General features: G+C 38.8%; 1 protein-coding gene across 2 annotated transcripts in view; it reads right to left on the bottom strand.

Annotated features, from left to right (window-relative positions):
• The window catches only part of ARFGEF3 (ARFGEF family member 3), a 98639-nt gene that overhangs the window by 27471 nt on the left and 43878 nt on the right, over nt 1–27290 (bottom strand). Inside the window, exons 8-22 of one of the 2 annotated variants that reach the window (XM_085311260.1) lie at nt 26154–26196; nt 25044–25122; nt 21532–21636; nt 18568–18892; nt 17092–17204; nt 15440–16350; nt 11615–11698; nt 10259–10425; nt 8839–9004; nt 6178–6285; nt 5720–5935; nt 5362–5472; nt 3848–3998; nt 2890–3204; nt 1225–1358 (exon numbers count right to left, since the gene is read on the bottom strand). In XM_085311260.1, coding sequence (XP_085167386.1) covers nt 1225–1358; nt 2890–3204; nt 3848–3998; nt 5362–5472; nt 5720–5935; nt 6178–6285; nt 8839–9004; nt 10259–10425; nt 11615–11698; nt 15440–16350; nt 17092–17204; nt 18568–18892; nt 21532–21636; nt 25044–25122; nt 26154–26196 — 3028 coding nt within the window. The remainder of the gene's footprint in view (nt 1–1224; nt 1359–2889; nt 3205–3847; nt 3999–5361; nt 5473–5719; nt 5936–6177; nt 6286–8838; nt 9005–10258; nt 10426–11614; nt 11699–15439; nt 16351–17091; nt 17205–18567; nt 18893–21531; nt 21637–25043; nt 25123–26153; nt 26197–27290) is intronic. The other variant, XM_085311259.1, reaches the window with a different exon arrangement.

Below are 27290 nucleotides of genomic sequence, written 5' to 3'. Positions count from 1 at the left end.
AAGCAAAAAATTAGATAATTCACACTGAGAACCAGAGGTAGCTGCAAAAACCTTTGGTGACATCTACAGGAAAGAATATGAATTGTATTTAGTTTTAGTCTGTCCTGTTTTTTTTTTTTTTTNACCAAGGCAAAGGATGCAAGCAGAGAATTTGGGAAAATGATCTTCTGCTCCCCATCCAGTAATATTCTTAATTTCCTATTGAAAGGGATTCATCTTCCTTTGCTCTTACAGCATTTGGAATTCCACTTCTCTGACTCACTTAAAATATACTAGTGCTTTTATCTCTGACGAAAGACCTAATCAGAGAGCATACTACTTTTAGTATAAAAATATATACACAATTATTTGCTCTATAAGAATTTTAATATTATTACTAACCACTGTTGATTGACTACCATATACAAAAGAAATTTACCAAAAATGAAGTGATGAATGCYGAGACCTAGAGACATAGTCAGCAGGGGGAAAAAACCAACAAACTGAAGTGTGACATTGGGAAAATGACAAGTAGCTCTTCAAGGAGGGGGGAAATGTATTAAATTTGGACATACACCAGATAAAATTCACCTCTRCTACAGGACAGCATCAAATCTGTGCAGCTGATATAACTATTAAAGGTACAGTTCAAATTTAAGTGGAATATTTTCTTTTGGGTTTGGTCCTTCTGCTCTATTTGAGATTGTCATGGAAACTACATTTCATGGGCTTTATATTGTACAGGATATGTTCCACTTCACTAGGGAAGAGCATGCAGGATAGATACCACTGCTTTATTTTACATTCTTCACTTATATGCTTTGTTTGCTACCACTCGTTCAGTGAATATTTCTGAGGCTTTTATCACTTTTCAAATATCTAAGCTAAATTCTGCTATCTTAGGTCCACATTCAACCTGAGTTTCCTTACCAGATTAGGCTCCAAAATGAATCTATAATTAAGTATCTGTGGATAACTAAGATCTCCTAAGCGCAAGAATCAAATGAATACCCACTGTTGTTTTTCATGACAGCATGTGGTTCCTGTCCAAAAAATGCTTTCAACCTTTTCTAAAGACTTTGGATTTTTCCTACGGAGAGCTTTTATTACATTAAATATGTTTTATTGAAATCCTTGAAATTTTCACTAGAAAAATTAAAACTGCATGAATACAAAGCAAATTCTCTAAGCAATACAGTTGCATATGAAACATAGAACTCTGTAATAGATCTTCAGGTAATTTACCTGGCATTGCTAGGGAGTAATCAACTGTATCTGTGACTGAATGGAAAAGTTGGGATTGAGAAGCCTTCTTGAGCTGGTACAGGAAGCTTGCCAGGGCCATCARGTTTAACTTGTCAGTAGCATCTTCAAAGAGTCTGTAAGCAAAACAGCAGAGTCTAATTGAAAAATTCATCATATGGTAGCTTAAATATGTATGTAGGAGGAGAAGCCTTAACTGTATASAGCTGATATATGTTTCCTTTGGCAACAAACCGGTTTATTGAGGACTTTTTCATTTATGTAGTGCTATAGAAGACTTTGATCCAGCAGCTTTATTATTTGGAGGGTAAGAAGTAGTATTCAACAGCCAGCCTTCCAAGATTCAAATGCAGCACCAAAGCAAAAAGTCATTTTTTCAATGAATCAYCCCTTCACATTTACAGTACCTTAATGCCACAAGCAGTTCACGAACTTGTAWTTCAAAAACAGTGAGCATATGACCAGTCTTCATGACACAGATCATCATGGCTTCACTGACTTTAGAGTTACAGCAGTTTGCCCTCATCTGAAGTTTGAGCAAAATGAAATTTACTTGTACAATGAATCAACTTAAATCTCAGACCTTAGGTTTTCACACCTGAACTGCTATTTAGGAATATAAAGAAGAGGTGTTATTTTCAGTTGCAACGAGRCCTTAAAATTTAAGGGTTAACATCAGTATCCTTAAAGCAGTAAAATCATGCTTATGTAAAGGACAGATTTCCACAGACACCATGATGAAATTTCAGCTGGTGTAGCCACAAGTTGACACAACTACAATTTCCTGGCATTATGATTAATGAACAATTTTTCATTGTCTTGAACAATTGGTGACTGAGTCCTAACAAAGTCCTTATTGAAGTAACACTGCAGAAATCAAACCTGCATCCTTAAAACTACAGTACCATTATTATTCTTTAATATTCAGAACTGTGCTGTATCATGAGCTTAATGAATAAATGTACTGTTCAAGCATAGAATAACACTCTCTTAAGCAYAGTCAGTATGCATTACTTTTTCTGCTGAATTTTATTTATAAATCCCTCCTGTGGGCAGAGTGCAAGATATCAGCTTGAGAAAAAGGTATTAGAAGATGCAAAAAACAGGACATTTTCAACTGTAGCCTGGACTGCCAAATAAATAGCACAATTAGTGAGAAAGTCTGTGACACATCAGTCTGCAGATTCCGCTGTAGGGGTGTTCAATCCAGCCACTGAACATGCCTCGTAGCCCTTCCTCCTCCAGACACCTTGGGGCAGGCTGACAGCAACTGCTTTCTGACTGACACTGGCCTCGTCACTCAGTCCCCTCCTGTCAGGACATGACACCCACTTATTTTGCCTGCCTTAATGAATGAACACAATAGTTAAATAATGTCAGTTTATGTGTGAGCAGGACACACGTCATTTAGTTGGTGTATGCATGGTTGTGCATAGACGCAAACAGCTCAGTGTTTCGAAAAAGCAGGGTAGGCACTGTAAAAGTGCAGAAAACCAYCTCTTTTAGGAACCAGTGGTTGTGCTGTATACGTAGCTCTGTTGTGAAACTCAACTGAAGCAAGTGACTGCACCAGCCAAAAAGATCAAGCCCCACTGCACTAGAGGTTTGGGGAACAGGGACTCTGGTTCTTGACAGTGCTGCTCCTACCTGTCAGCTTGTGTGGAGAGCGTGAGAACAGCCTTGGCAGCACTGGTCCCACAYAGCAGGCTGCCTCCACGGAAGTCAAAAGCTCTGCCCTTGCTGCCTTCCTTGATAAGTTCCTGGATGGAAACTGGCTGAATGACAGGATTGCTGCTGAGGGTGGTCTCCTGCTCAGGGGTCAGTTCCTGAGGAGAGTCCCCAGACTCAGAGTCCAGATGCAGGCTGCTGGGGGCCTGCTGGGGCTGGGTGATGGTCAGAGCGGGCTGGGAAGCGCCATCGCTGAAGTGAGTGTGCTCGAGCATGCTGATGTACTCACACACYCTGAGAACAAACAGGAGAAGCAAAAGATGAAAAAACAAACAAAAATTCCCCACAAAACAACTCCTCCTCCCCTGAATCACAGGGCTTGCTAAAAAAAAAACGCTTGGGTCTGTACTCCATACTCTTACTTAGGGACGAGTCAGAAGCACAGTATAAGCAGCTGAGARTTTTACTTCAAAGTTACATCACTGTAAGAAGCCAGGTTACATGCAAAGCCACTGTCAATTCACAGACACTAATTTCTACATCTGAACCAGATAAAACACACAAGACATTTTTTTCAGACTGCAAAACAGATCATCTCTGACTTTCAGACAGCACACAAATAATCTGTGTTCTTACATCCCTCTCACATCCCTAGATAGCAAATATTTTAGATACCAGCCCAGCAGCCTGAAAGGCCCATGTAGGTTCCTAGTTCTGCCACAATCTTCCAGCAACTTTGAGTTCCTAAGCTTTGATTTTGTCTCTGAACAGTGGTGGAAAAACAGTACTGTCTTTTCTCTTACAGATACTGACAGTTTATTCACTCTGCTACTTTTTATACAGCCTGGTCCCAGAGTACATAAAGCCCTTACTCTCAGTCTGTCCCTTTGGCAACAGAGTATAAATTCTGTTTCTGTTTTGGGAAAACTGTGAGTACCTGAACACGTGAGGCCAACAGTCCGGATTGTGGCTCCCCATTTCCAGGCCCACGTTGAGGACTGCATCCATACACAAAACGTGAGCGGTGTGTAGGCAGACTCCCTGCACTTTCCCCATCTGCTCCAGTTTCTGCTCGACTTTCTGTTTCACTGCAACATGAAAAATAAAAAGAACATTGTCTTCTCCAGCATTTAAACAAAGAGATGATGGTATATATTGTGGTAGCAAAGGTGTACAGCCTCAAAGACAGCTATAAAGGAATGGAGATTTTAGTCAAAAATACCCCCAGAGATTTCCATCTTTCCATGCTCACAAATAAAAATTCCTTCTGCTTAATTACATATGCATTWAAAAAAAATCAATGTCAGATTGACACTCCTCCGTCCCCCTAGAGTCACATCTCGTTGCCTACAGAACAGACACAGCATTCCCATTGATATTACAAACTTCCCTGTGAAGCTGGCTAGATTTTTTTTTTAAAACAAAATCTTTTTGCTAAGGAAAAAAGTTTTTGTGGATTTCCTATTTTTTCAATAAAAGAATTTCATCAAAAAACTTTTGATAATAGATACTCTTGTCAAGCAAAACTAATCCTGATCTTAACTACAACATTTGAATGTCATTCTTTTTCGTGACAATCTTTGAAAAGCTTAATTTTCATTCTGTATTAGAATGGAAATAAATTCTGAAGTTTTGCAAACTTTCATAAAACAGAACTGTTGGTGACTGGCCACCACTACTACCTCCTCTTTGCCTCAGTGTGGCCTGGCCAACTTGTTTCAGTTGTATGTAGCAGAACAGTCAAAAGCTATTTCATGTTCAGGCCTGCTCAGTTTTGCTTTCCCTACAGAGACACTGAATAAGAGTACCAAAGAGGGCCACTTCTGAAACGCTATGCTTTGTTACGGGTTTCTAGCTACTAGCAACCAGATGTTATCAGCCTCATTCTAYGTACATCTTCATGCGATAACAAGAGACTTTACTAACTTCCACAGGGTTTGAAGTAGTGTTAGAGAGATGCAGAACTTTTCATTTGATACACAGGTAACTTTTTTTTTCCATGTCAGCTTCGTTTAGCACAGTTCAGAAACAGTTTAAAGTATCTGATRATGACAAAAGACGATTGAGGATGCATACACAAGCCACAAATAGGGACAGAAGCTCAGTTTATATTATTGTCACACAACACATTTTAAAAAGTATTATTTTTCTGATGCTCTCTGGTTGCATTAGCATCGTGAAGCTTAAAAAATGCACATTTTGAAAATGCAGTTGTCCTTACCTGCTGTTCAACCGATTTCAGTTCCATACAGAATTACAGTGATATAATACTAAGAACTGAGGAGTGTGAGACCTGTACTGAAGTCTCTAGACATCCACCCCATATGCCTACAAGTGAGTGATGCACAGAAGTGACTTTTTCCTCCTTTCTCCTATGTGTAGCTAGATACCTTTCAGTTGCACCTCTGTGGGCACAATGAGATAAGGTAGACCATTTAACCACATAACTACCTTGAGTTATAGCATCACTAGGCTCTTGGATTTCTTTTTCCTCTTTCTCTTCTTGGACACAGGAGGCAGCAGCCATTTGGGCAAGAGCAGATGCGCAGTTGGCAGCAACCCCTGTGAAGCAACAACACAACTACTGTTAAACCAGCTTTCCTCCCCAATCACGTGCAATCTCAGCAACAGGTGCCATCAAGTGAAAGATGGCTGGATGCGCCCATGCTGCGGAGTAAGTGTGCTCCACAAGAAGTCCTGCCATCCCAAGACAAGCACATGATGCTGCTTTTTTCCTTTCCCAAATTCCTCAAGGAAAGTTACCACCCTATCTTATAAGTCTGTCATGACATATCATGTGCAACAGTACCTAAAGCGCAGCTCAGTCGGGCTGCCTTCCTCAGTCCATCCAGGCTCACACAGATGGAGTCTTTCTCCTTCTGGTTCTGCTCCTTGGCTCCTTCTGCTCCCAGGATGAACGCCAGGCCTTTGGAGCTGCCTGCCATGCGGCCAGTCAGTGGTGTGGACAAGGTGTCGATCAYGTTTTTCCAACAGCCAATTAAAAGGTATCGGGCAAAAGCAACTCCTGGGGTAAGAAATGTGTTACTACTTCTGGAAAATGACAAAACAGCAACTTTATCATCAGTGGAAAAAAACCCAAGTCCTAATTGTCCTCTGCATGCTGGACCATCCAATTAATGCATAGGATGCACTGATGTATTTCCCTCAACCTTTAAACCGCTGTTCTAAAACTCAATTTATCTAAATACATTTATGGTATATAGTAACTCACTGCAGTTACTTGTGCTTATAATACAATCTTAGTACCTGCAACAACCGAATCATCTGTCTTCCGGTTTTGGGAAAGAGGGGATTGTGCTGAAGCTGATGCCATCAATTGGCCACCAATTGCACTGCTTCCCAAGCCATCAATGTCTGCCAGAACAAAAAAAAACAAAAAAAAAAAAAAAAAAAAAAAAGGAGAGAAAAAAAAAAAAAAAAAAAAAAAAAAAAAAAAAACAAAAGAAAAAAGAAAAGAAAAGAAAAAAATCCCAACGGATTACTAATCAACAAACAGACAGCACTTTTCCTTAGAAAGTGTCTCCTACTGAGTCCTTGTTTAAGTAAGTTCTAGTGCTCCTGACTTCTTTGGTACACTTTTTAGTTATCTTTTCTGGCAGTCTTGTGAAACCTTGGTGCAGACATGAGCTGTGGCATCAGATGCTTTGCCCGGTATAACCAACTTTTTCTTGAAGAGGGGAAATAGCCCACTCCCAAACACCCTGGAACTTACATAGTCAGCAGAACTCTTGGCAAAGATTTCCTGTTTCCTGATTTCTTACAGTTCAGGACTTCTTGGATCCTTGAATCTCCAGGTTTCTGAGTATAGCCTTTCATATTTTGCCAAATCCTGTATCTAGATGTTTCCAGATTTCAGTTTGATCCCCCAGATGCAACAGTATGTTATGTCCAAACTGCAATTTTTTTAGTAAGCCTATGTGGGTTCATTCTCAACAAAAGAAACATAATTCTTTCTCCAACCCAACAAAAGACCTACATGAGAATCTTTTACTGGTAAGGCTTAATTAGCCCTAGCTTCTCACAGGCGTTTCAATGTTGGCAACAGCAGGCTGATTTCTGCAGCTATTTTCTAGCAGCTGCTGTCAGTCTCTCTTCTCCACATACTTCAGGGCTGTTGTTTTTCCAAAGTTTTTCTCTCAGCTTYCCAACTACTTATCACTCCATCACTAAGACCAACACTGACCTCAACGCAATCAGTAAAAAAATTTCAGACTAGTGCCTTTTCATTACCAGTTAATGCCTTAGCTGAAGCTAGTGTTCTCCATGCATATCCTGCTTTAATTATCTCCTTGTAATCATACAGTAAACAACATTCAGGCAGACAGAGCATTTCGAATCAATATAGCACTACAGGCATCCATCTGCCTTTCAGCAGATCCCATCTGATTCTTCCCTCAAAGGAAGGTAAAGATTGTTTCAAAGCATTTTTCATGGATGCTCCAGGCTTTCAGCTTCTCAGTAGCACCCTTTGGCATATCCCTGGCATAGCACAAATCTGAACCAATGGGAGTCCAATCAGTGGAAGGTTTCCAGGATCAACCTCCACTATTTATATTTGTATTCCACCACAGGCATAATGAAACGGCTTTGCTATGATATCAAGAAAGCAGCAGCCTAACCACTATCACTAACAGATACCACATTTGCCAGAACCGAAGCTAAGAGAATTAAATGATGTTTTTTCCTTGTTGCAAAATAGGTACATCTCTCAAGTGCCAGTGTGAAATGGGAGTCAAAGTTTTGTTTTATTTATTTCAGACAATTTGCTGGTCAACACAATACTGTGAGCATTACATATCTATGCCAAACCACATTTTTCAAAAGAATACATTATTTAAATTAAACATTTTATCTAATCTACTGGAATGTACTTCCCTCTTCAAAATATGCTCCCCAATAGGCACATAGTGACAAAAAACTTTGACGAAAGAAAGAAAGAACGAACCATACTTTTAAAAATCCATCAAATTCTGGTCAGCTTTCTTCTGTAGTCATCTGACCAGAATATGTAAAATTCCCCTCCACACATACATTTTAATGTATACTTGGGCAGCTTTTAAAAACTGCATCTTTCTCAAAGACAGCAGCACTGCTGAGGGCATGCTGTGGAACTCAAAAGCTACAGAACACATCTTAATTTTGTGTAAACTGAAATAGTTCAGCTGAGTTCAGCGAGTCACTTAGCATATAAATGACTAGAGAGGGAAGTGCTAGCCTAGAGCAGTGTGCTTCAGCCATGTCCATTATGTATTCCCTATAAACATCAGGGTCCTACACTGCAAATCATTTAAAATACAGTATGCCTAAAGGCAACTAAAATTTGTATCTTTACAGATAGGTTTTYAGGAGTATAGGTAAGTTAATGAATCCAAAACCATCAAAGGAGGTATATTATTTCCTGAAATGCCTGAAGTCCATCTGTACCTCCCAAGGTTTGGGGCAGCACTCTTTCTGATTTAGTGACAGAGCTATTTTGGCCATACCCTGATCATTCACCTCAATTAGCAAGCGTTTCTCCATGGCGGATATGGAAGAAGTTCTGCTCAATTTGGACCCTGATTTAAGTGTGACTTTGGGACTCTGCTCTAACAAAGATAAGAACATATGCATCATGCAAACAGGATATTTCAGTCTATTCAGCTTTTGGACACACTGGCCATAGAGAATCAAGACTACTATTAAGTTTCAGAAGGTTTGTACCCAGGCTTCAAAGGGTTTCTGTCCAATCCAGAACAAACCTCCCACAATTAAAATTGACTCCTTCTTCACTAGTAGTTCAGTGAAACACCACATGTTGCATGATGACATGCTTTTCTGTATGTAATGGAGTCAAAAAGCATGTTATCATAGCCTGTTCTAGAGGCATGCATTTGGAAGTTAGTCTTGCCACTACAACATGGTACTGACCAGTCAGCATGGTTATAAGTGGAAGGCTGTGCTCTTCAGGGCTTCCCCAGTATCCAGCTTCCCCCAGCATGTTTCTTTCCAATACCTGGTGGTACAGTTCTTCAACCCACGTCTGGGAAAACACCATCAACACTCCACTGGACTGGACCTGCTTCATGAACTCCTTCTGCAGAGAAGCAAAAAAACTAGATATAAGAACCTAGTAAGTCTTACAGCGTAAGCCTCAGTCTACAGATTCACTCCTGAGCCTAAGGAAGAGCAGCAGTGCAAGAACAAGAATTAGCTTAGGATCACAATGTGTATATATGGTGAAGAATGACACGAACAAAGGAGTTTTCCTTTCTCTTTTCAGAGCTCATGCAAGATGCTAATCTGAATGACAGTTTTTGCACAGTGACAATGGGACACCTTTATTTCCAGAAACTGGGGGTAGGATCTTAGCTCCAATAAAAAGAATTGGTAGCACCTAACTGTTTTCTGTTTAGTAATTAAGCCCTCCGGCAGAATGCTCAGATGAACTGGGGTCCAGTGAAACAGCCGAACTATTTTCGACAATAGTTAGTTTATGCTCAGATCTGTTGCACACACTGMCAACCCTAGAGAAGATTTTGAGTTACAGATTCACTCTTATAGTTGCTTAAGAGCATGTTGGAACTGATGATGATGTTAAAAACCAATTGTTTTTGGTATGTGCTAGAAACTGAATTCTTGTATATGAGAAACTCAGCAGTGATGACACATTTTGACAGATTGTTTTTCTTATGTTCTTGATTTTTTTGTTCCACAGTGTATCATCAACTTTTATTTCAAGGAAACCTTTGATATTACTCATCTTGGGCAATTTAGTTGAAGAGCTCAGCTTCAATTTTTGTAACTGCTGCAGCCTGCAAAAAAAATTTTTTTTAAAGCCCAAGTAGTTGAGAAATTCCAGGTGCTACAAAATTCATCAATTCATATGACTAAACCATAATTATTTTTCATTCAGATTCTACTAAAACTTCTCATGTCTTCTTCATCTCTATAAAGACAAACCGAGATTAAGCAAGGAATTTGTCATTATGCTCCAAAGTGGTTGCAAGATGAAGGTATGTTGCTTTGGTAACATGTGCCCTAAGAATACTTCCTGCATCAACTGATGCAAATAAGGATTTATTTTGAAGATGTAATACCCATCTGAATGACTACTATCGTACTGATGATCAGTAAGCAGTATTCATTTTTCCCTGAACTACAGGGGAGCTATGTAATTCAGATGCATGATATTTATTATGCAAGATTCATAAGCAGCTTTGAGAATGTTTCATTTGCAATTATTATTTCTCCACTTAATGAGGCGCATGTAGGACATTTATGTGTGGGTGTTTTATCTGAAAGAAAGCAAAACTTTTTTTAAACAGTTTTCCTGTATTCCCCAACTCACCAGCAACACAGGCGCTTGGGCAGGCTTCTTTCTGTAGTAATCCGAGTTAGACAATTTTAGGTTGAGCAGCAGAGTGTAATGTGAGACCATGTAGAGACTGTCTGCATTCATCAGAGTCTGGAAGCTGAAATTTGGGTTTCCCTCAAATCCTGGTGAGTGCATCATACCTAACAAAAACACAGTGTGAGCTTTCACATTTTACATGGATATTTCCTGGAAAAAAAAGAAATCAGAAACTAACCCTAGCATTTCAGCAGCAACAGATTGCTAGAATAGTTAACATATCGTTAATCAAAGTGACTCTATTAAATGTACTGGAATAGGGAAGAGAAAAATAAATAGTCCGTTTAGAATGCAGTGCTGCAAGGCAGAATGAACACTCCATCCACAGTCCAGCAAAGCAACATGATTAATTTTAAATACACATGGAGTTGCAGGATTCAGTGGGATGACTGCCAGGCTTAAAACAAAGGGCAGGATGCATCTGTGATGCTAACTGTGAAGCTGAGAATAGGCAGAGGCAAAGCCGGTGTACTTATGTGAAGCAGAGCATATAGTGCACCAGATGGTGCTAGAGAGGGACATAGGCCTTTTAATCTCCCAGTAAATCTTTTCCAGTTGAGTGAATTGCTGGATGGGGACTGGAGTGCTCAGCACCTTGCAGGATCAGGCTCTGACCACCATTAGGTGATAGCCTAGACTTATGTGGACAAATATTTGGTGTCAAACTGGCTGGAACTTTTTACAAGTCCGAGCCCTGTTTAGTTCATGCAAGTCCTGCTTTGTAGATATGCTGAGCACTCACAGCTCTGGCAGACCCACATTGCCTCTGTAAGTGCTCAGTACTCCTAAAAATACTGTTTGTAGGAAAATAGCCCCTACAGCCATGCTTAATGGCATGATCCCTTCTTCCCAGACCAAATCGCATATACAATTCTCTGAGTTAGCTGACCTACTGGTAGAAACACATAAATCAAGTAGGAGCAATACTGAACCCCTGTAGTTTAAGCCATAAAAAATAGAGAAAAACAGAAATATTCAAAAACCCCCATGACCCACAATATTTCAGGGTTGTCACATGAATTGTGAAATAAATTTACAGAACATCAATTAAGGAAGATTAAGGAGTAAGATTTATCACAAAGGTACATTTGAAATAAAACAAAAAAACAGCTTCTAAGGTTAGTTACATGATAAAGTAAAGCTGTGTCAATTGTTAACGGCTGAAGTGGTTTCTTGTGAATATATTCCTCCCACCATAAAGCTCATGCCTGTTCTTAGACAAAATACAGCAAATCATTAACATTAAAAAAAAAAAAAGCCACACACAGAAAAAAAAACAAATGTTTTTCTTGCCTCGTGAGGGTTTGAAAGCTCTGTGCTGCTGCCTTCTCGGACTTTCCATTGACGTCACTTTGGGGGCGTGGATAAGGTGAATAACTGTTTGAGGGCGATTTAGAAAGAGAGTAACTGTTCCAGGGTGGGTCTAAAAAATGCATAACTGTTCAAGGGAGCTACCTGTGCGGAAGAGGGGTGATAGGGCTGGCCACACTTTATAGCCACATGGAGTTCCATACGTTTGTGGTAGATTTTCTCGTGGTGAATGATAGCAGAAAATCTTCACCTCTTTTTAAAACCTCAATCATAACTTAACACGTAAGCCTACGAGTAGGTCTAGTGACTCCACCACGGAAGGTAATGATATAACTTAACATTTTGCTGGATAGAGATCATGATATTCAGAATATCTGATACCTAGAACATATTGATTTGAGGCCTGATATCTCTTAAAGTACCACCTCAGGAACTAGAATGGACTAGARGAATAAAAAACCCAGGGCAGAGAGATATTTAAGGAAATGTGGATCAATTGCTTAAAAAACAAACAAAAAAAAACCCCAAAACCTTAATTTTGTATTTAAAATATTAGAAAATTGTGCAATATCCTCTACAATACTATTGCAATTAAAAAGCAAGTTTTACAATTGCATGTAGAAGTGGCTACTAGCATATTCAAATTGAGTGTGCATTTGATCACTCAAAAGCATTTGGAAAAACCTGGTCCCTAATTTTGTCTAAAATATGAGAAAAAAACAATTTCCTCCAAGCACATTTGACAGATGCTCAGCTCTCAAAAAGCAGAAGAGTAGCTAACGTGTAAACTTACATTAATGCTTATCAACATAAAAGCCTTGCCACCAAAGGATATGGAGAAAGAAATTGAAAAGGGTACTGAAAATGTTTGCTATGACCATTCACACAATGGCAGGCAATTGTTAGAACTAACTCCTTGGTACTGTAATTCATGAGAATAACTATTCCTACATTAAGTGAATACTGGTTACCAACTTTAATCATAAAAATCTGCTAACTGTAAAGAAAAATRAGGTTAGCATACTGTCTTAATGGAAACAACAGTTCACTTACATTGGCAAGGTCAAAGATGATCTGTGTAAACTACAAACTTAATGTAGATGATAAAATTGAGACTTTTTAGATAACTCAGTAATTTTTAGATAAAACACCACATTCCTGTGTCCTAAGGATTTTTTTGGCATTATTTTTATCCAGCAACAAGGAAGGAGGAACTTTTTGAGGAAAAATTAAAACTTTAGTTAGGAAGATAGCTTTTTTTTTTCTTTTTTTTACTCTTTTTTTTTAAATCAACTGACTTGCAAGATCTTACTTTCCTGTAACTCTAGGTAGCTGACTTCATTTTTTTTTTCCCTCTCCAAATTTCATCTGAGAACCATGCTGATATTCTTGCGCCAGGGTCTCAAATTCCTGCCTTTCACTGTTTTTCAATCCTAYGGATACATAATAGTGTTACAAGACTATTTAAGAACGTAGATTGTAAGAAAGACTATGAAATTGTAGGCTAATGTATTTTCCCCATGGAAAATGCCAGAAAAATTGTCAAAACAAAGCATTTATATGAGGAATTTCAGCAGAAACACAAAGATAATTTTTCCGTATTGGCTCATCTCAGATATCCATTTGTTTCTTTTCTTGACTAAGTTCTTAACTGATACTCATATCTCCAAGTGTATTTTTCAGGAATGATGCATGAATAGATGTTATAGATACTAGAAGTAGGCCCAGTTCCTTTAACACAGTTAATTAATGTCCTGAATTTTTGGTGTTAATGAAGCAGTCCTGAAGTAAGCTCTTAATGTCCCTTACACCAGCAAAACACCGGTGTTTCAGAAAGTCTCCAGGGGAAGTTCTTACCCTCAGACACATGTATTTCAACTTTATCAGGTGTCTCTCTACAAGTCTTCAGACTCTCTCACCTATGTAGGAACACAAGTTCTTACCTCAGGAGGACTCATGGACTTTTGTTTAATATCGGAGGTACAAGTTACGAGACTTTTTTAGCTGGACTGGATCCCATCATAGGTATCCAGTTGAAACATGAACTGCCTAGATCTTGTAAGGATACAAAAATCACATCTCAGTAAGAGCTGTATCACTAGGAAAATACCAGGACCAGACTATTATAATAGAGTAAGTTGCTGCCATATTTTTGCATGATTTCTTACTGATTGACATCTTCTAAAAATATCTGACCAAATCAGATTGGAAACATCATGCATATTCTCAAGTACAGAGTTAACCACAGAAAYGGCTTTCTTAGAAATGTGAAGGCTCACTCCTCAACTCAATAACTTAAGTTCAAGATTGTGTACCTTTTTAAAAGAGACACAAAATCAAAAATTTGGGGCTTCTGGAGAAATTGAGTTATATCCTTCCACCTTTCTCCTTGTATTAATCTTATTATTGTAACAGCTCCTTTTAGCCTTAAGATCTAGAAATCCAACACTGTAAAACATGCTAAAAAGACTTCATATGCAAAAGGCTAAGATAAAAGAAATAGTACATTTATCTATRTATGAGAGAACAGGCACACAAAAAATTAGACCTAGAATTCTAGTCCTAATCTTTTGTTAAAACCTCAAGATCATTCTTTCTTTTTCAAAAAAAACCTTCCTCTGCGAGAGGTGGGATGCTTTTGAGAACCTACTTTAGGAATCTAATTAATACTAAAATCTTCTTTAAGAAATCTCCTTTCTGTGATATGAAAAGGCCACTCCGTTTCTTGAGAACACTGTTTAACATCTTCCTGAATTAGGGCTTATTTGGGCAGCATTTAAACTACGAAGATCAGAAGAATCAGTCTATGTGTGTGGTGTTAGGACATTTATGCAGCTTTCATATCTAAATTATGCTGTATGATGACAGGAGGCATCCTTTCTGACTCTGTATGATTTTAATGTGTGTGATGAGAGAGCACAAAATGAATGAAGCAATGAAAATGAGTGATGGGAARGGCAATTGTGGTGAATTAAGTTAAAGAAACAGAGAAATACATTTCATGAGCATTTTCACCTTGGACATTGTCAGGAAAACAGAGTCCTTCTATAAATACATATATATACTTGTATACATTTTAAATATGCTATCAATAGGACAAACTAGCTTTCAATTACTTCTTTTTTGTTCAGTTGACCAAGTCAAGATCCCAAAGATCTGAGAGAATTGTAAGTATTTAAACTCTTAAAAATGTGGGATCRTTAACTCTTTTCCACTTGGTCTGAGTTTTGAACTTGAGATTTCCTGTCATGATAGTTAGCAATATAGAAATGAACGAAAAGGAGCGGAGTCCTTCCTCTTTTCTTATCCTTTCAAGAGTTTACAGCTGTGGGATTATTTTTGGTCATCTTTGCAAGGCTTGGCATTACTAATAGTAAAGTACTAAGCTACCTGAACCTCTTTTAAAACAGTTGATGCCAACCCCTCCCCAGTCTTCACACTGGGAGGTGACCTCAGCCCGTCCTGAATGACAGGACATGCAAAACTTCTCAAAAGAGCTTCACAAACCTATGAAGAGGTACCTCACTATAGAAAACTTGCCTTCTCTCTCCAGCACATTATGCCTCTGAAGACATAATCCAGAGTCTATCAGAGTCAATGGATTGACATCCATTTGGATCACGGTCCACATGTTCATTTTGCTTCATCCTAAATGGAATGGGTACTGCTGTAGTGGAACGTGCTTTGTAGAGCACAAACCTCCTTATCCTGGATGTGATCTCTGAGGATTAGCTCCTACAAGAGAGGCTGTGTACAGTGCTGTTACAGTGTGCATTTTGGTTAGACAGTAAATATCTGCTTGCAAACCTGAGCAGAAGGTTGAAGAAAAGCTCTGCAGTGCTTCATCCACCTCCTCTATGCTGGGGAGAGCTATAAGCCGAGGAAGAAGAGCTTCAAGTGACTGAATAAACAACCGTGCGCTGTGCTGATCTGCTTCCTGGTTTTTCAGCAATTTCAGAGAGAGAGCAGCAGTACGTAAGGACTTGTGACCTGGACAGTCCCTTGGTGTTTGCTCCTCATCAGCCAAAGAACAATTGTCAGAGCCTATGTCTGAGACATCTGATCTGCCAGAGTCTTTCTCTGCTGCCATGGAATACTGGTCACATGAATCAAACTCAGTCCTAGAGAGATCCTGGTCATCTACACTGAAGTTACTTTCACTGTATCTGGATCCATAGGACCGGGTCTTGCAGTCAACTGATAAAAAGTTTGTTATGTCTGGATAGACTATGGTGTGGCTTCTCTGAACAACATCTGGCTGGTCAATGGTTTCTGACTCTGCTTCTCTGTAATGAATCTCTTTGTTTTCATGTCCAGCTGGAGATGGCAGTGAGTTTTTTTGACTTTCCAGATTATCCTCTGGAGTTGTCTGTCCCATATCCCCCTCCAAAGTGGTCTGACCAGTGTCTGTGGTAACACTAATGCTAATATCAGGACTCTTCTCATTTCCTGATTCCCAGGCAGGATGTTCTGAGGACAGAATGCGCCTCTGCCACCTGAAATCAGCATCGTTGATCTCCATAGAGTCTCTACTTGTCTCAGTCCCATCCTTCAATTCTTCCAGGCGCYGGAGCAGCAGGTGTATCTGCTCCTCACTAAGACCCCTCCCTTGGCTTAGCTCATCTAATGCTCCAAGCAAGGCAAAGACRCAGGACACTGAAGCATAACATGCTTCAATACCACCTTTGATGCAAGCTTCTGTCATCCCATCCATGACACTACAATTAAAACAAAACAGCTTAAGTTATGCAGCCTCTTCCAACGGCAAGCCCATGTGGCTATCATCCAACTCCATCCCTCCAAAATCAAGAAAAAAAACAGAAGAGAAATTATCCAGTAGGAATATTCCTGAGAAAAACAACTAGAATTAGAACAAAGGATGACAATTCCTATGTGGATATGGCCATTCTGTAAGGGGAGCAGCAACCAGGGAAATAGCTAGTGTGCATTTGTAACAGCATATACCATGTCTCCCTCTATAGACAAGCACTTGCACTGATAAAACCAGCAACTTTGAAGATAAAGCCATCTATGTCCCCAAAATCATCTTACCTATTAGATCCGAAATTTTTAAGAACTAAAAATACCACTTGCCCAATCTGTCAATGTTTAAGTTCTGGAATAGCTCCTTTGACCTCATCTGGGAAATGTATCTCCAAATAAGCAAACAAGTTACCTAATTGCAAGGTTAGGGCCCCAAAGCAAGAATTTTCAGCTGTAACCTAACATATTTGGGTATTTTGGTAAACTTCACTCAGTGGTTATCTGTACCTTTAAAAACAAGCTCAGACTGACTAAAAACCAGTACCAGCTTTTACCCCTCTTCCATTTTCACAGCTTATTTAACCATGTAGATACCCTGGCTCTTATTGTGGGTATGGTTCTGAAAGTACAGCTGTTTAAGTGTCACATGGGCACTGGTTAAGTGAGAAAAGGATAAAGGAGGAAACAAAGCGTACAGTTTGAGAAGATCCAGATGGGATTTCCTTTTAGAAATTGACCTCTTCCTGGATTCTGACTCAGAGGAGCAGGGCCCTGCCAAATCACAAAGCCTCCGAGGACTTCCAAGTATCTGAAAGAAGAGGGAACAGAAGTTATTGGAGAGTGATCTAAGCATTGTTCAAACACATTAAATGAGTTGTAGGTTTGTCAAATCCTGAAACCTGAGGTACTATCATGATAAATTCTCACAGGAAAGGAAAACAGTACACTAATGATCTACATAATGCACTAAAGCTACCTTACCTCTTTTTAAAAGCAGAAAGGGAGAAAAAAACTATATACACAACATAAATTACATGCAGAATGTTCTCCAMTTTCTTCAACATTTTTGACTGAAATGTGTCTCAACTGATTCTACATGCAAGACAATCTTGATGCCTCAATATGGGGCAAATATCTTGCATTACATTAAATACTGGTTGGAAGGGGGCCCTTCTGTTGAGTCACCTAGCTACCCAATGCTAGAATTGGACACAGAGATGCAAAGTGATTCCTTCCAACTCAGCCTGCTGCGTGGCAAGTCCTGTTAACAATGCCCAGCAGGAAATACAAGGAGAAAGGTTAATGAGTAGAAAGAGAGAACAGATATATCCTGCTGGAAATAACCTCAGTCTGAGTTTTGCCTAACTGTTGCAAAGGCTGTTTTCTTGCTACTTTTTAAAACCAAAGGAAGGTAAACTCTAAGATGACTGTGAATTCAGGGAGCAACCCAACAGGYGGCTATGTGCTGTTAAGAGATCTTCAGACATACAACCACCTGTGCATGTACAAGATAAAAAAAAATCCTCAAAGGAGATCACTGTTCCTGCAAACAATGCAAGCTGCCTTGCATTACACAACATGGGAAGAAAGCTGCACATATGAAACAGAAGACCCCATGATGTTAGCTGCTGCTCAGAGAAGTCCCACAATTCTAGTGTTKTCACTAGAACTGGGCGAGAAGCCAGAATGGACTAGATCTGGCTGCTCAAGACATTGGCATCTTCCCAGTGACTACCGTAATAAACCTTAAGGAAACTGTATTTCAAAAACCTGGCGCACAATCAAAGTATATATTGAGCTTAATGTCCAGAATACTACACTGTGAAAATGAGTGACTCCTTCTAGCAAGCAAAGATGCCAAAGAAGCTGAGAACAGGATCACTATACTGTATGTCACCCCAAAAAGCAGTCATGACTACTCCATGCGGTACCACTGCATGAACACTAACAGCGTTGCCATAGCAGCTGGTGTGTTGGAGACAATATTATTATGACTTTGTAAAAGTTTTTGTCAGAGTGGCTTCAAYGTAGCAGCTGTGCTCAGAAAGGGGGATTTCAACATCCCTAGCGCTAAGGTACAGAAATGGATTGCTATGTACATCTTAGAAACATTTACTGTTAAGTGAACATTTTGCTTTACTTGCCTGGATTTGCACCTGCAATTATCCTACCTCTTTCATAATCTTGATGGCTTCTACTCGGTGCTGCGGTGGTGGATAAAGCAGTATCCGGTGATAGAGAGACTGCAGCACAGGCTTCATGGATTCGACTGATCCCACCAGTCGAACCAGTTCTGCTGCAATGTAATATATGGTCCGTGCAACAGGYCCACTAAGGGCAGGTGCTGTGGACGAGCACCCAGAACCCCGGCCATGATCAGAGACCCCTGAGGACGGTGAATCAGTCTCAAGACAGATGCTGCTGTGGGCAGAGGTGATAGTTTTGTCATGGATTGGATTTCCCAGGATTACTACTAGGGCTGGACAAAGTTGCTTCCTGAGAAAAAAAGGAGCAGATGGTAACTGGAAAAAAAACACTCACAGGAACAGCTTGAAAATAGCCCACAGTTAAATCAGATACAAGCTTCTTGTTTTAATGATCAGTCAACAGCATTAGCTACATAGAGAAACACACTACGCCAGGCTTTTTTAATCTTCCAAGCATCAGCATATTAGTACATATGGAAATATATTTGGATGCTTTTTAAACATGGTACTGATATGCAAGCACCATGCTGCCCTCCATCTGYTTCTTTCATTGGCCACAACCTGTCACAAAAGTAGTAACTCTAKGTTTTTACTGCCAGGTGTTTCTTCTTCTATCCAACTTGTGAGTTTTTTTTAAAAAAAAGATCAAATAAAAGACAATCGCTACTGAGTAGAAGGTCTGATGTTCCATAATTCAACTGCACATARCATATATTTTAGTAAGCATCCTTGGCTGTGAGCTTTAGTTTTGCTGGCTTTCGAGAACATAATTAAAGCTTTTCACAATAACGTAAAGCATGCAGTGTAACTCCTCATATGCCGCTGTGCACTAAACACACTGTCCTTTCTTAAACTGTCATTGAACAGGAGCATTCAAGTTAAGTGATTCCACTCCAGCTCCTCATTCCTCTTCCTCACCAGTATGGTGGAAGCAGAGCCAAAACCAACTGARCACTTTGCTCCATCAGTTGTTACTTCATCTTTGCCCTCCTGTACTTGCCATCTTATTTTAGCTCAGAAGACTCTAATTTAAAAAGCCAAGTGCTGCATGGTAATGCAATCTCAACTTTGATCTTCACCTGTATTTTCTTAAGATTTTCATGTCAACCCAGAATTTTCATTGTTTCTCTTAAAGTGCTTGCTAAAACAGCCAGGCATCCTGAAGTCACAGTAAGACAGCTTCTAATCTGACATCAGATAATGACTGAATCTGTTTATTTCTCCAGTCAGGTACTTTTGAAAACATATGAATTCACTTCTTAAGAAAGGTGTCTGCCTGGTCCCATTAGAAAACAAGGCCGTTTATCAGAACAGGCATAAACACAGCTTGCAACAACAACACATTCCCCACACAATTTAGTCCCATCCAAGTGCTTCAGTACCCAACCACGGATCAGAAAAACACAGAGCTAATCTCCTCTATCTGCTCCTTCTTTATCTTCCGCATGACAACTATCTACAGAGTTGTGTGCGTGTAGGCAATAGCTCCTTAAAGAACAAAGATGATCATCAGTCTGTTTTACAACATCGTTAGACAGCTAATAGATTAGTGTATACTTATACATGCTATAAACTAAAAATGTAATTTTGAATGTAAACTGTTTCATGTCTTCCTTGTGTTTTTTTCACCTTCATCTTATGCATGTAGCTTGAGGAGGTATGATCTTTGGCAGCCATGCTTGCTTAAGAAGTTCTGCCTCTAATGGCTTGCCCCTACGACACACTTGTACCTGTACAAACACCTGTAGATTTACAGTGTAAGCTGGATGTGAACTTAGAATAAAACAAAGAATTTTCTTTTAACACAGACAATTTCAGTGACCTTGCTTACTGGCTGGCCCCACAACAGTCACATAAGCATGAAGGGGTGGATGAAATTCAAGGGTAGAAGCTTTGGAAAGGTTTTGCCACGAAGGAGAGAATTCTCTGACTTTGCTCCTATATTAGAGCTCCCAGAGGCCTCAGCATAGGGTCCCTGTATGAAGCCAACAAGTGTTATTAACCTGGGAGACCTCTTACTGCTGTTGCCAGTGAGTATTAACTTCTCTGATTTTCTCAGAATGGCAAGGGGAACAATAGCTACCCCTGCATCTTCTGTCCTCAGAAATGGACCCGAGTCAAACACTTCTATTTCAAAATCACAGAGTAAAAGTACAAGAAACACATTTGCAGTTAACAGTCACTTATATCTTCTATTAACACGATTGTCCTCCACAGTCAGGATGGACATCCTCATTCTGCATAGACTGCAAGGAGCTGTATGTTAATTACATTTTTGCTTTATCACTATGAGTCAATTATCCACATGCTACAAAAACAAACAAACAATAAAGTACTACTGCAAACAGAAAGAAGGATAAGAATTATTTCAGCTGCTCCAAGATGATGGCAACCAAACAGTGTAAAGGTRGAAGTAAACACTAAAGAAGTGAAATTCTTCTGGTGAAGTGTATTAAAAAGAGTATTTCTTGATAAAGTGGAAGCACTATTAAGATCACATAGCTTGAACCCTTACATAACCCAGGTCATAAGCATTTCTGGTCTCTAGCACATCATCTTACAGTAATCCAGCTTATCATCCTGTATTACTGCATTAAACCAGGATCTCAACAACACTCTTCTAAAACAAACAGAATACTTATGTGTTTAAYGACACACACAAATTGGAACTATTGCAGAAAGTATAAGAGATTATGAGTAAGGCCTTGTTCTGACTAAATACATTAGACTCCATGACAGCGATAACTTGTTATAGGATTTAATGTGCCAGTTGAACATGACATCTAAATCAATCTTACATGAAGGATGGAATGAACTGATATTAGGTAAACTGTGAGTTCCCCTCATATTGGTGATTTATTACAGCTTTGTTTGCAAGGGAGGCAGGGAAAGTCCTGAATACTTCTGCCACACTTCAGATGTACTCACCATATGAGATCAGTGAATCCTTTGTGCTGGTGCATGTTGGGAGAGGAGCTATTTAACATGGAGAGGATGCACTCCAAGTAAAGAAGCTGAAGTTGTCGATTGTCACTGACAAAGAGAAAAAACACTGTTCATGTCACATTGAAACAAAGATTATTTAATTTTTAAAAAGAACTACATTAGTTCACTTGAAAATTATACTGTAATTTATATATATATATAAATATATATATAATTTATAACATTGACGTATTTTGCATCTGCCTGTGGATTTCCATCTGTGATCCATGTGTATCATCCCATCTATTTCATACTGATCATATGCAGTGACCTACTACTATTTAAAGGTAATAAAAATAGATTTAGTTCATTAAATTCAAAAGTGAGGAATAAGAAAAGAAACATATGTGAAAGAAGAGGAAGAAAATAGAGATAACTATTCAGTCTGAAAACCTGAGGAAGAAGGAACCCTTAGGCAGAGAAAAAGGAGATACCAGAGGATCTGGGGATATAAGATAGTTTCCTAGTCCCTTCAGGCAAACCGAAGGGCATAAGGACACTCTTTTCTGATTATCTTTTATGCTTTCTTGATGACAGTCAAAATGGTCAAAAGTCAATGTCTATAGGCAGAAAGTTGCATGATTACAAGGCTACTCTTGGGGCCTTGTTAGTTACTCTGTCAAAATAATGAACAACAAAGTGAGCTTCTGGAGGAAGAACAGGAAAGACAGTGTGAACACTCAGAATCAATGTACTTGTTCACGTACAATGTACTTGCACCGATTTTCAGAATTAGCTGCAGGATTCAAGTGACAAGCCAGTCTGACATCTGCCTTATGAAGGTAGCTCCCCATCCTAAAAGCACTCACATTCTACTTTTCCTTTCCAAAAAGGCTAGGATTTTTCCATTCTCTTTTGGTGCCCAACGAGTGCTGGATGAATATGTTTGCTGATGTACAATGGTAGGTAAAGAAAACTAAAAAGAACAGATTTATCTTAGCTGAAACTAAAGAATGAGAAATCTCTGCTTTTCTGATTGCCTTTTGTTCACCTAGCTGAATTTTCCTCTGAGCAGAACAGTGTCCATTTCACACACCACACGGAGCTTCTGAAGTTAGGTTCCTAATTCTATGATATGGCAGTTTTAAAAGTTTTTATAAGTGCTGACCTATATCTTTTTTTAAAGGCGATAGCTTTTTCCTTACAACTGTCCATACCTATCTGAAAGGGGATGCACACATTCCAGGCCTTCTTTTCTGACAGTTTTTCATATATGTCTTAAAGTATATTATCAACATGTTGCAGTTCATACCTGCGTAAGAGCACATAGAGCATCGTGCTCTCACAGACTGCTTTGATCCCACTTACCATCAAACCATTTTCTTGCAGGTAAGAAATTCATGTATAATGGACTAATACATTGCAGTCCTGCACACCTCAGTGTAGCTGTTCTGTTCGCATCACTACTATTGCAAATTCCAGAGTCCCAAGGATTCCTGCAGTCCTGAGACAAAATGCATCTCCCTGCACTCTTCCTCATCTCCCTGCACTCTTCCTCATCACTCATAGTTGTGCCTCCCTTAAAACAAAATTCCAGTAAACCTGAAATTTAGGAGAGGGAGTTACACTGGTCTTCAAACTAAGAGATTAGAATGGCAGTATAACATATCAAAACCTCACTTCATTGACCCAGCAGGGTTAAGGAAATAAAGGCTCTTCGTTCTTTCCTTCCCTTGGAAACTCATGGAATTAAATTCTTCAGGAGAGTAATTCTAATTAAATTTATTATATGCACATTCAATTAGAATCTTTCATTATGTTTTGCTGTTAATTAGAGACCCARACAATCTAGATGCATAATTACAAGCATGCAGTAAACCACGGTTTGTGAGTATTTTCAAGTCCTACGAATCTCTTACTGTGCTTTRACTACAGCATGCTTCAATGTGTTCTAATTTAGTACAGTTTCATGGGGAACTGGGATTATAGATTTTTTTAAGCCTTTGAAGTGATTTTGAAAGATCCTGTCAGGTAGTTTAATTATTTCATATCCATTAATTCAAAATGGTTATCACTTTGTGGACAATAGTTATCAGACAATAGCTATTTACAGCTTCATACATGGGCAAAATTCCAGTTTGATACAAARAACAAATGTTTCATCTCTTTTCCCCACTTGCTATTTTCAGACATACACTTTTGCAGATCTCTTACTATTACCCTGTAACTTTGTACACAGTTCCAAAAACATTCTGTTAGAAGATTCAGAAACATGCTCTTGATATCCCCAAAACATACTGATCTTAATGAATCTGGATATCGATTAAGCAATGCGCTAATTAGAGACACTCATGGGAGAAAAAAATCTACCAAGAAATCACACAAAAAGACACAAGTGCAATCTTTGGCTCTGACTGTTCTTAAGCCATAGTTTTCCTGAATATGGTAGAACATATAAAGAAGTATCAGTGTATGTGTGTTCTGTATTTCTCCCCTTTCCCTGAATGCACCATAGGCTACTGTCAGAGATATCCGTAAGTCTGTCATAAGTCTGTCACATAGGCTAATATCACAGATGTACTGAGCTTGGTGGTCCAACCACAGAGACAATCTTTTGCTACAAATTAAACAGCTTGAGATCACCTTTTTCACTACCATTTTTTCATACCACATTTCACATACTCTTTGCAACTGGCAATAGTAGCAAGTTATATCTTAATTTATTAATACAAAACTGATGTTGTCAAGCGAAAACTTGCTTTTACCTTAAAATCTTAAAATTATTTCTAGCTGCTATATTTATACTTCTGAAATAATCTTTTATATTGCTTTTGGTCAGTCTCCTCTCTGCCACTTAAGGTTTCTTCTGTCTTATTTCTTAACAGACCATTAGTAGAGCTATGCTAAAATGTCACTGGGAATAATCCTTAAACTTACAAGTAGTTACTGTTAAAGAGTATTGGCCAACAAGAGACTGCAGTATTTTGATACAATTTAACACCCTATCACTGCATATAATGGCAATTTAAAAATTAGGCTCATGCATTAGCAAGTATTTAGACTACATGATATTCCTAAATTTAAGGAATACTTTGGTAATGCAAATTATTTCAGTCTGATAGATGCTTTCTAAGAAGGACATATTAATTCATTCCGCATATTAAGTATTTCTATTACATTTTCCCTTATCTCTTATAATTATTCTTCCTTCTACAGTGACAGCTTTCATGAAACCCAGCAAGACAGAGAAGTTACTTACAGATTGGAGTCACTGTGATTTATTGGAGGCTCTTTAAAGCTAAACAGTGTACAGAGAAAATGAATTTGTTTTTCATCTTAAGTGAGGATTAAATAAATGCATCATGAACAATGCTTTCTTTGATAATCATTATATTTTTAATGTAATCGACAGTTTTACTCCATGATCTCAGAACTAGTACAGAACAATCACATATGTCAGTGAAACTCCCAATCTCCCAGACAACAAATTCAAATTATAAACTGAAATAACTCACTTTATGACAGCCTGGAGCTTCTCACAGAGCACAGTGAGGACAGATACAACATCATCACTAAGAGATTCAGCAGAAGTACCTCCAAAAGGACAAAGATCAGTGGAATTACATATGTGCAGCTGAATTACATCCTCAAGTCACCACATGGACTTTCAGAATTCCCCTAGCCCCAGTGACACAGATCTGTGCTTCTTAATGATGAGGAGGGGCTGCCAAAATTCACAGATGCAGCAGAAAGTTCTAAACTGGAAAGTGATTTCTGCACAACGAATAAACAGTAGTATTAAACCCAGAGAGAGTGCTGACTGCCTACCTGCATTTACAGAAGGTTAGCTAAAATTGGATTCAGGTAAGAAGAAGAGAGAGAGGGAAGGGGAAGAGGGAGGGAGGGGGGAGAAAGAGGGAGTGGGGAGAGAGAGGGAGACACACACTGGCTCAAGCACTTATGTGGCTGTCCCTGCAGTTTCTCTCTGCTACAGGTTCTAATGCCTGGTCAAGTCCTGATCTTGAAAGGGAATGCTTGTGTACTTTAAAGATTTCTGGCCGCACCCACACAAGTCCTCCTGCAGAAATCCAATGAGAAAATCAAAAGCAGGAGTTGTTTTTAACTATCAAGCAAGGCCGCGGAAGTTAAGCCAGAAGAGAAGAAGAAAAATGTCCCTTGTAAAACAATAGCATGAGAAGTGTGAACATAGTGATGCACTTCAAAAACCTCTCATTATACAAATGGCATCTCTCACCTAAAATACAACAGTCATCTCCAGGCTCCACATCCTGCTCAACAAATCTGTTTCAATTTTAGGAAGCAAATCTACTTCATTTAAACTTTGTCTAGGGCACTGAAACTCCTTAAATATAGGAGTAGCACCTCGAAATTACTATTACTATGCTAGGCAATGCTGTTAACATGATTCAGATGAAGACACAATTGAAAATATCAGGAGCTAACAGGGCTGTCTCAGTTCTTACCACAGATAGCATCAAGGTATGAAGAAGTAAAAAAAGCTGAAGATGCAATTCCTGTGACGTCAGCAGTAGTAGCTGATGAAAGGAATGTGAAGAATAAAAAAAATGGATTAGAAGGTATCACTAAAAAAGTGGTACAGATACCTTGACTCTTGAATTTCTGCAGGGCATCATGGTTCTCAATTGTCTGTTGAAGAAAGACAAATGTGGTATAATCAATGCAAGTGGTAGAAAAACATTGTTAAAGCAAAACTTTAAGAGCAAAGCTTTCTTCCTCAACAAATTCATTCCCTCTATCTGTTCTATTTTGTTGTTTTTTTGTTTTTTGGTTTTTAAGTGAGGCTTCTGCAACATGTTCTCAAAAATACTAAAACCTGTTTCAAACAGTCATTTAGATTGGAGGCATTTGCTTCTCACTGAGTTGGACTAGAATTCTCAAGTCCTTAAGGGAATTCATATACCTGCGAGAACACAGTAACAACTAGGCATGCAGGTTCATTGAAAGGAACTGAGTTGAAAGTATAGTCTAGACTCACAAAGTGCTTAGAAACTAGAGTCATTCGAGTATAGTTTATCACAACCTCATCACTAACGTTAGAGAGCCAAGACAATTGTGGCAGTCAGGAAATGGAAATGACCTCTTAGGCCAGTTAGTTCAGCTGCAGGATAGGCCTCTTCCTATCAATGCACAAACCACGGACAAGATCAAGCTGAATTCTCTTCCCGAGTATCAACAACATACTAAATTAAATGCAGCTCCTATATATTCTCACCTATTTGGCAGATTAAGACCAGAACTAACAAAATTCAATCTTTAGACCTTTTCATTTGAAAGCAAAATTTCAAAACTGCATTTTCTTTTTTCTAAATGTTTTGTCTAGTAAAACAAAGCCACTTGACACAGACAGAGTATGAGCATGTGTAAACCTAAGAATTCTGTTTTGTAGTTGCTTATAAGGATAACAATTACACTGTTTTATTAAATAACCCCAAATTGAAGCAGTCTTAACTCAAAACGGACATAAGGAAAAAAATCTACGTAACTATGGTCCTTATGAATCATACTTTTTTGATAATATGCAAAGCAGCACGATCAAATACATGAAGCCAAAGTCATTTCACATTTGCTGAGACCATTTATAGTACAGCTTCACTGACAAATTGCTGAGACTTACCACAAACTGCTTTCATAGACTTTAATAATGCAATAAAGGCAATAAATATATTTTTTTGCTAATAATTAAGCAGACAAAGAATTCCATGGGCCAAGTTGCTTCACTT

The sequence above is a fragment of the Rhea americana genome, unplaced genomic scaffold, assembly GCF_003343005.1.
Source record: "Rhea americana isolate MKP2758 unplaced genomic scaffold, rheAme1 scaffold_337, whole genome shotgun sequence".
NCBI lineage: Eukaryota > Metazoa > Chordata > Aves > Rheiformes > Rheidae > Rhea > Rhea americana.
This window is presented reverse-complemented; position numbering and strand designations above follow the sequence as displayed.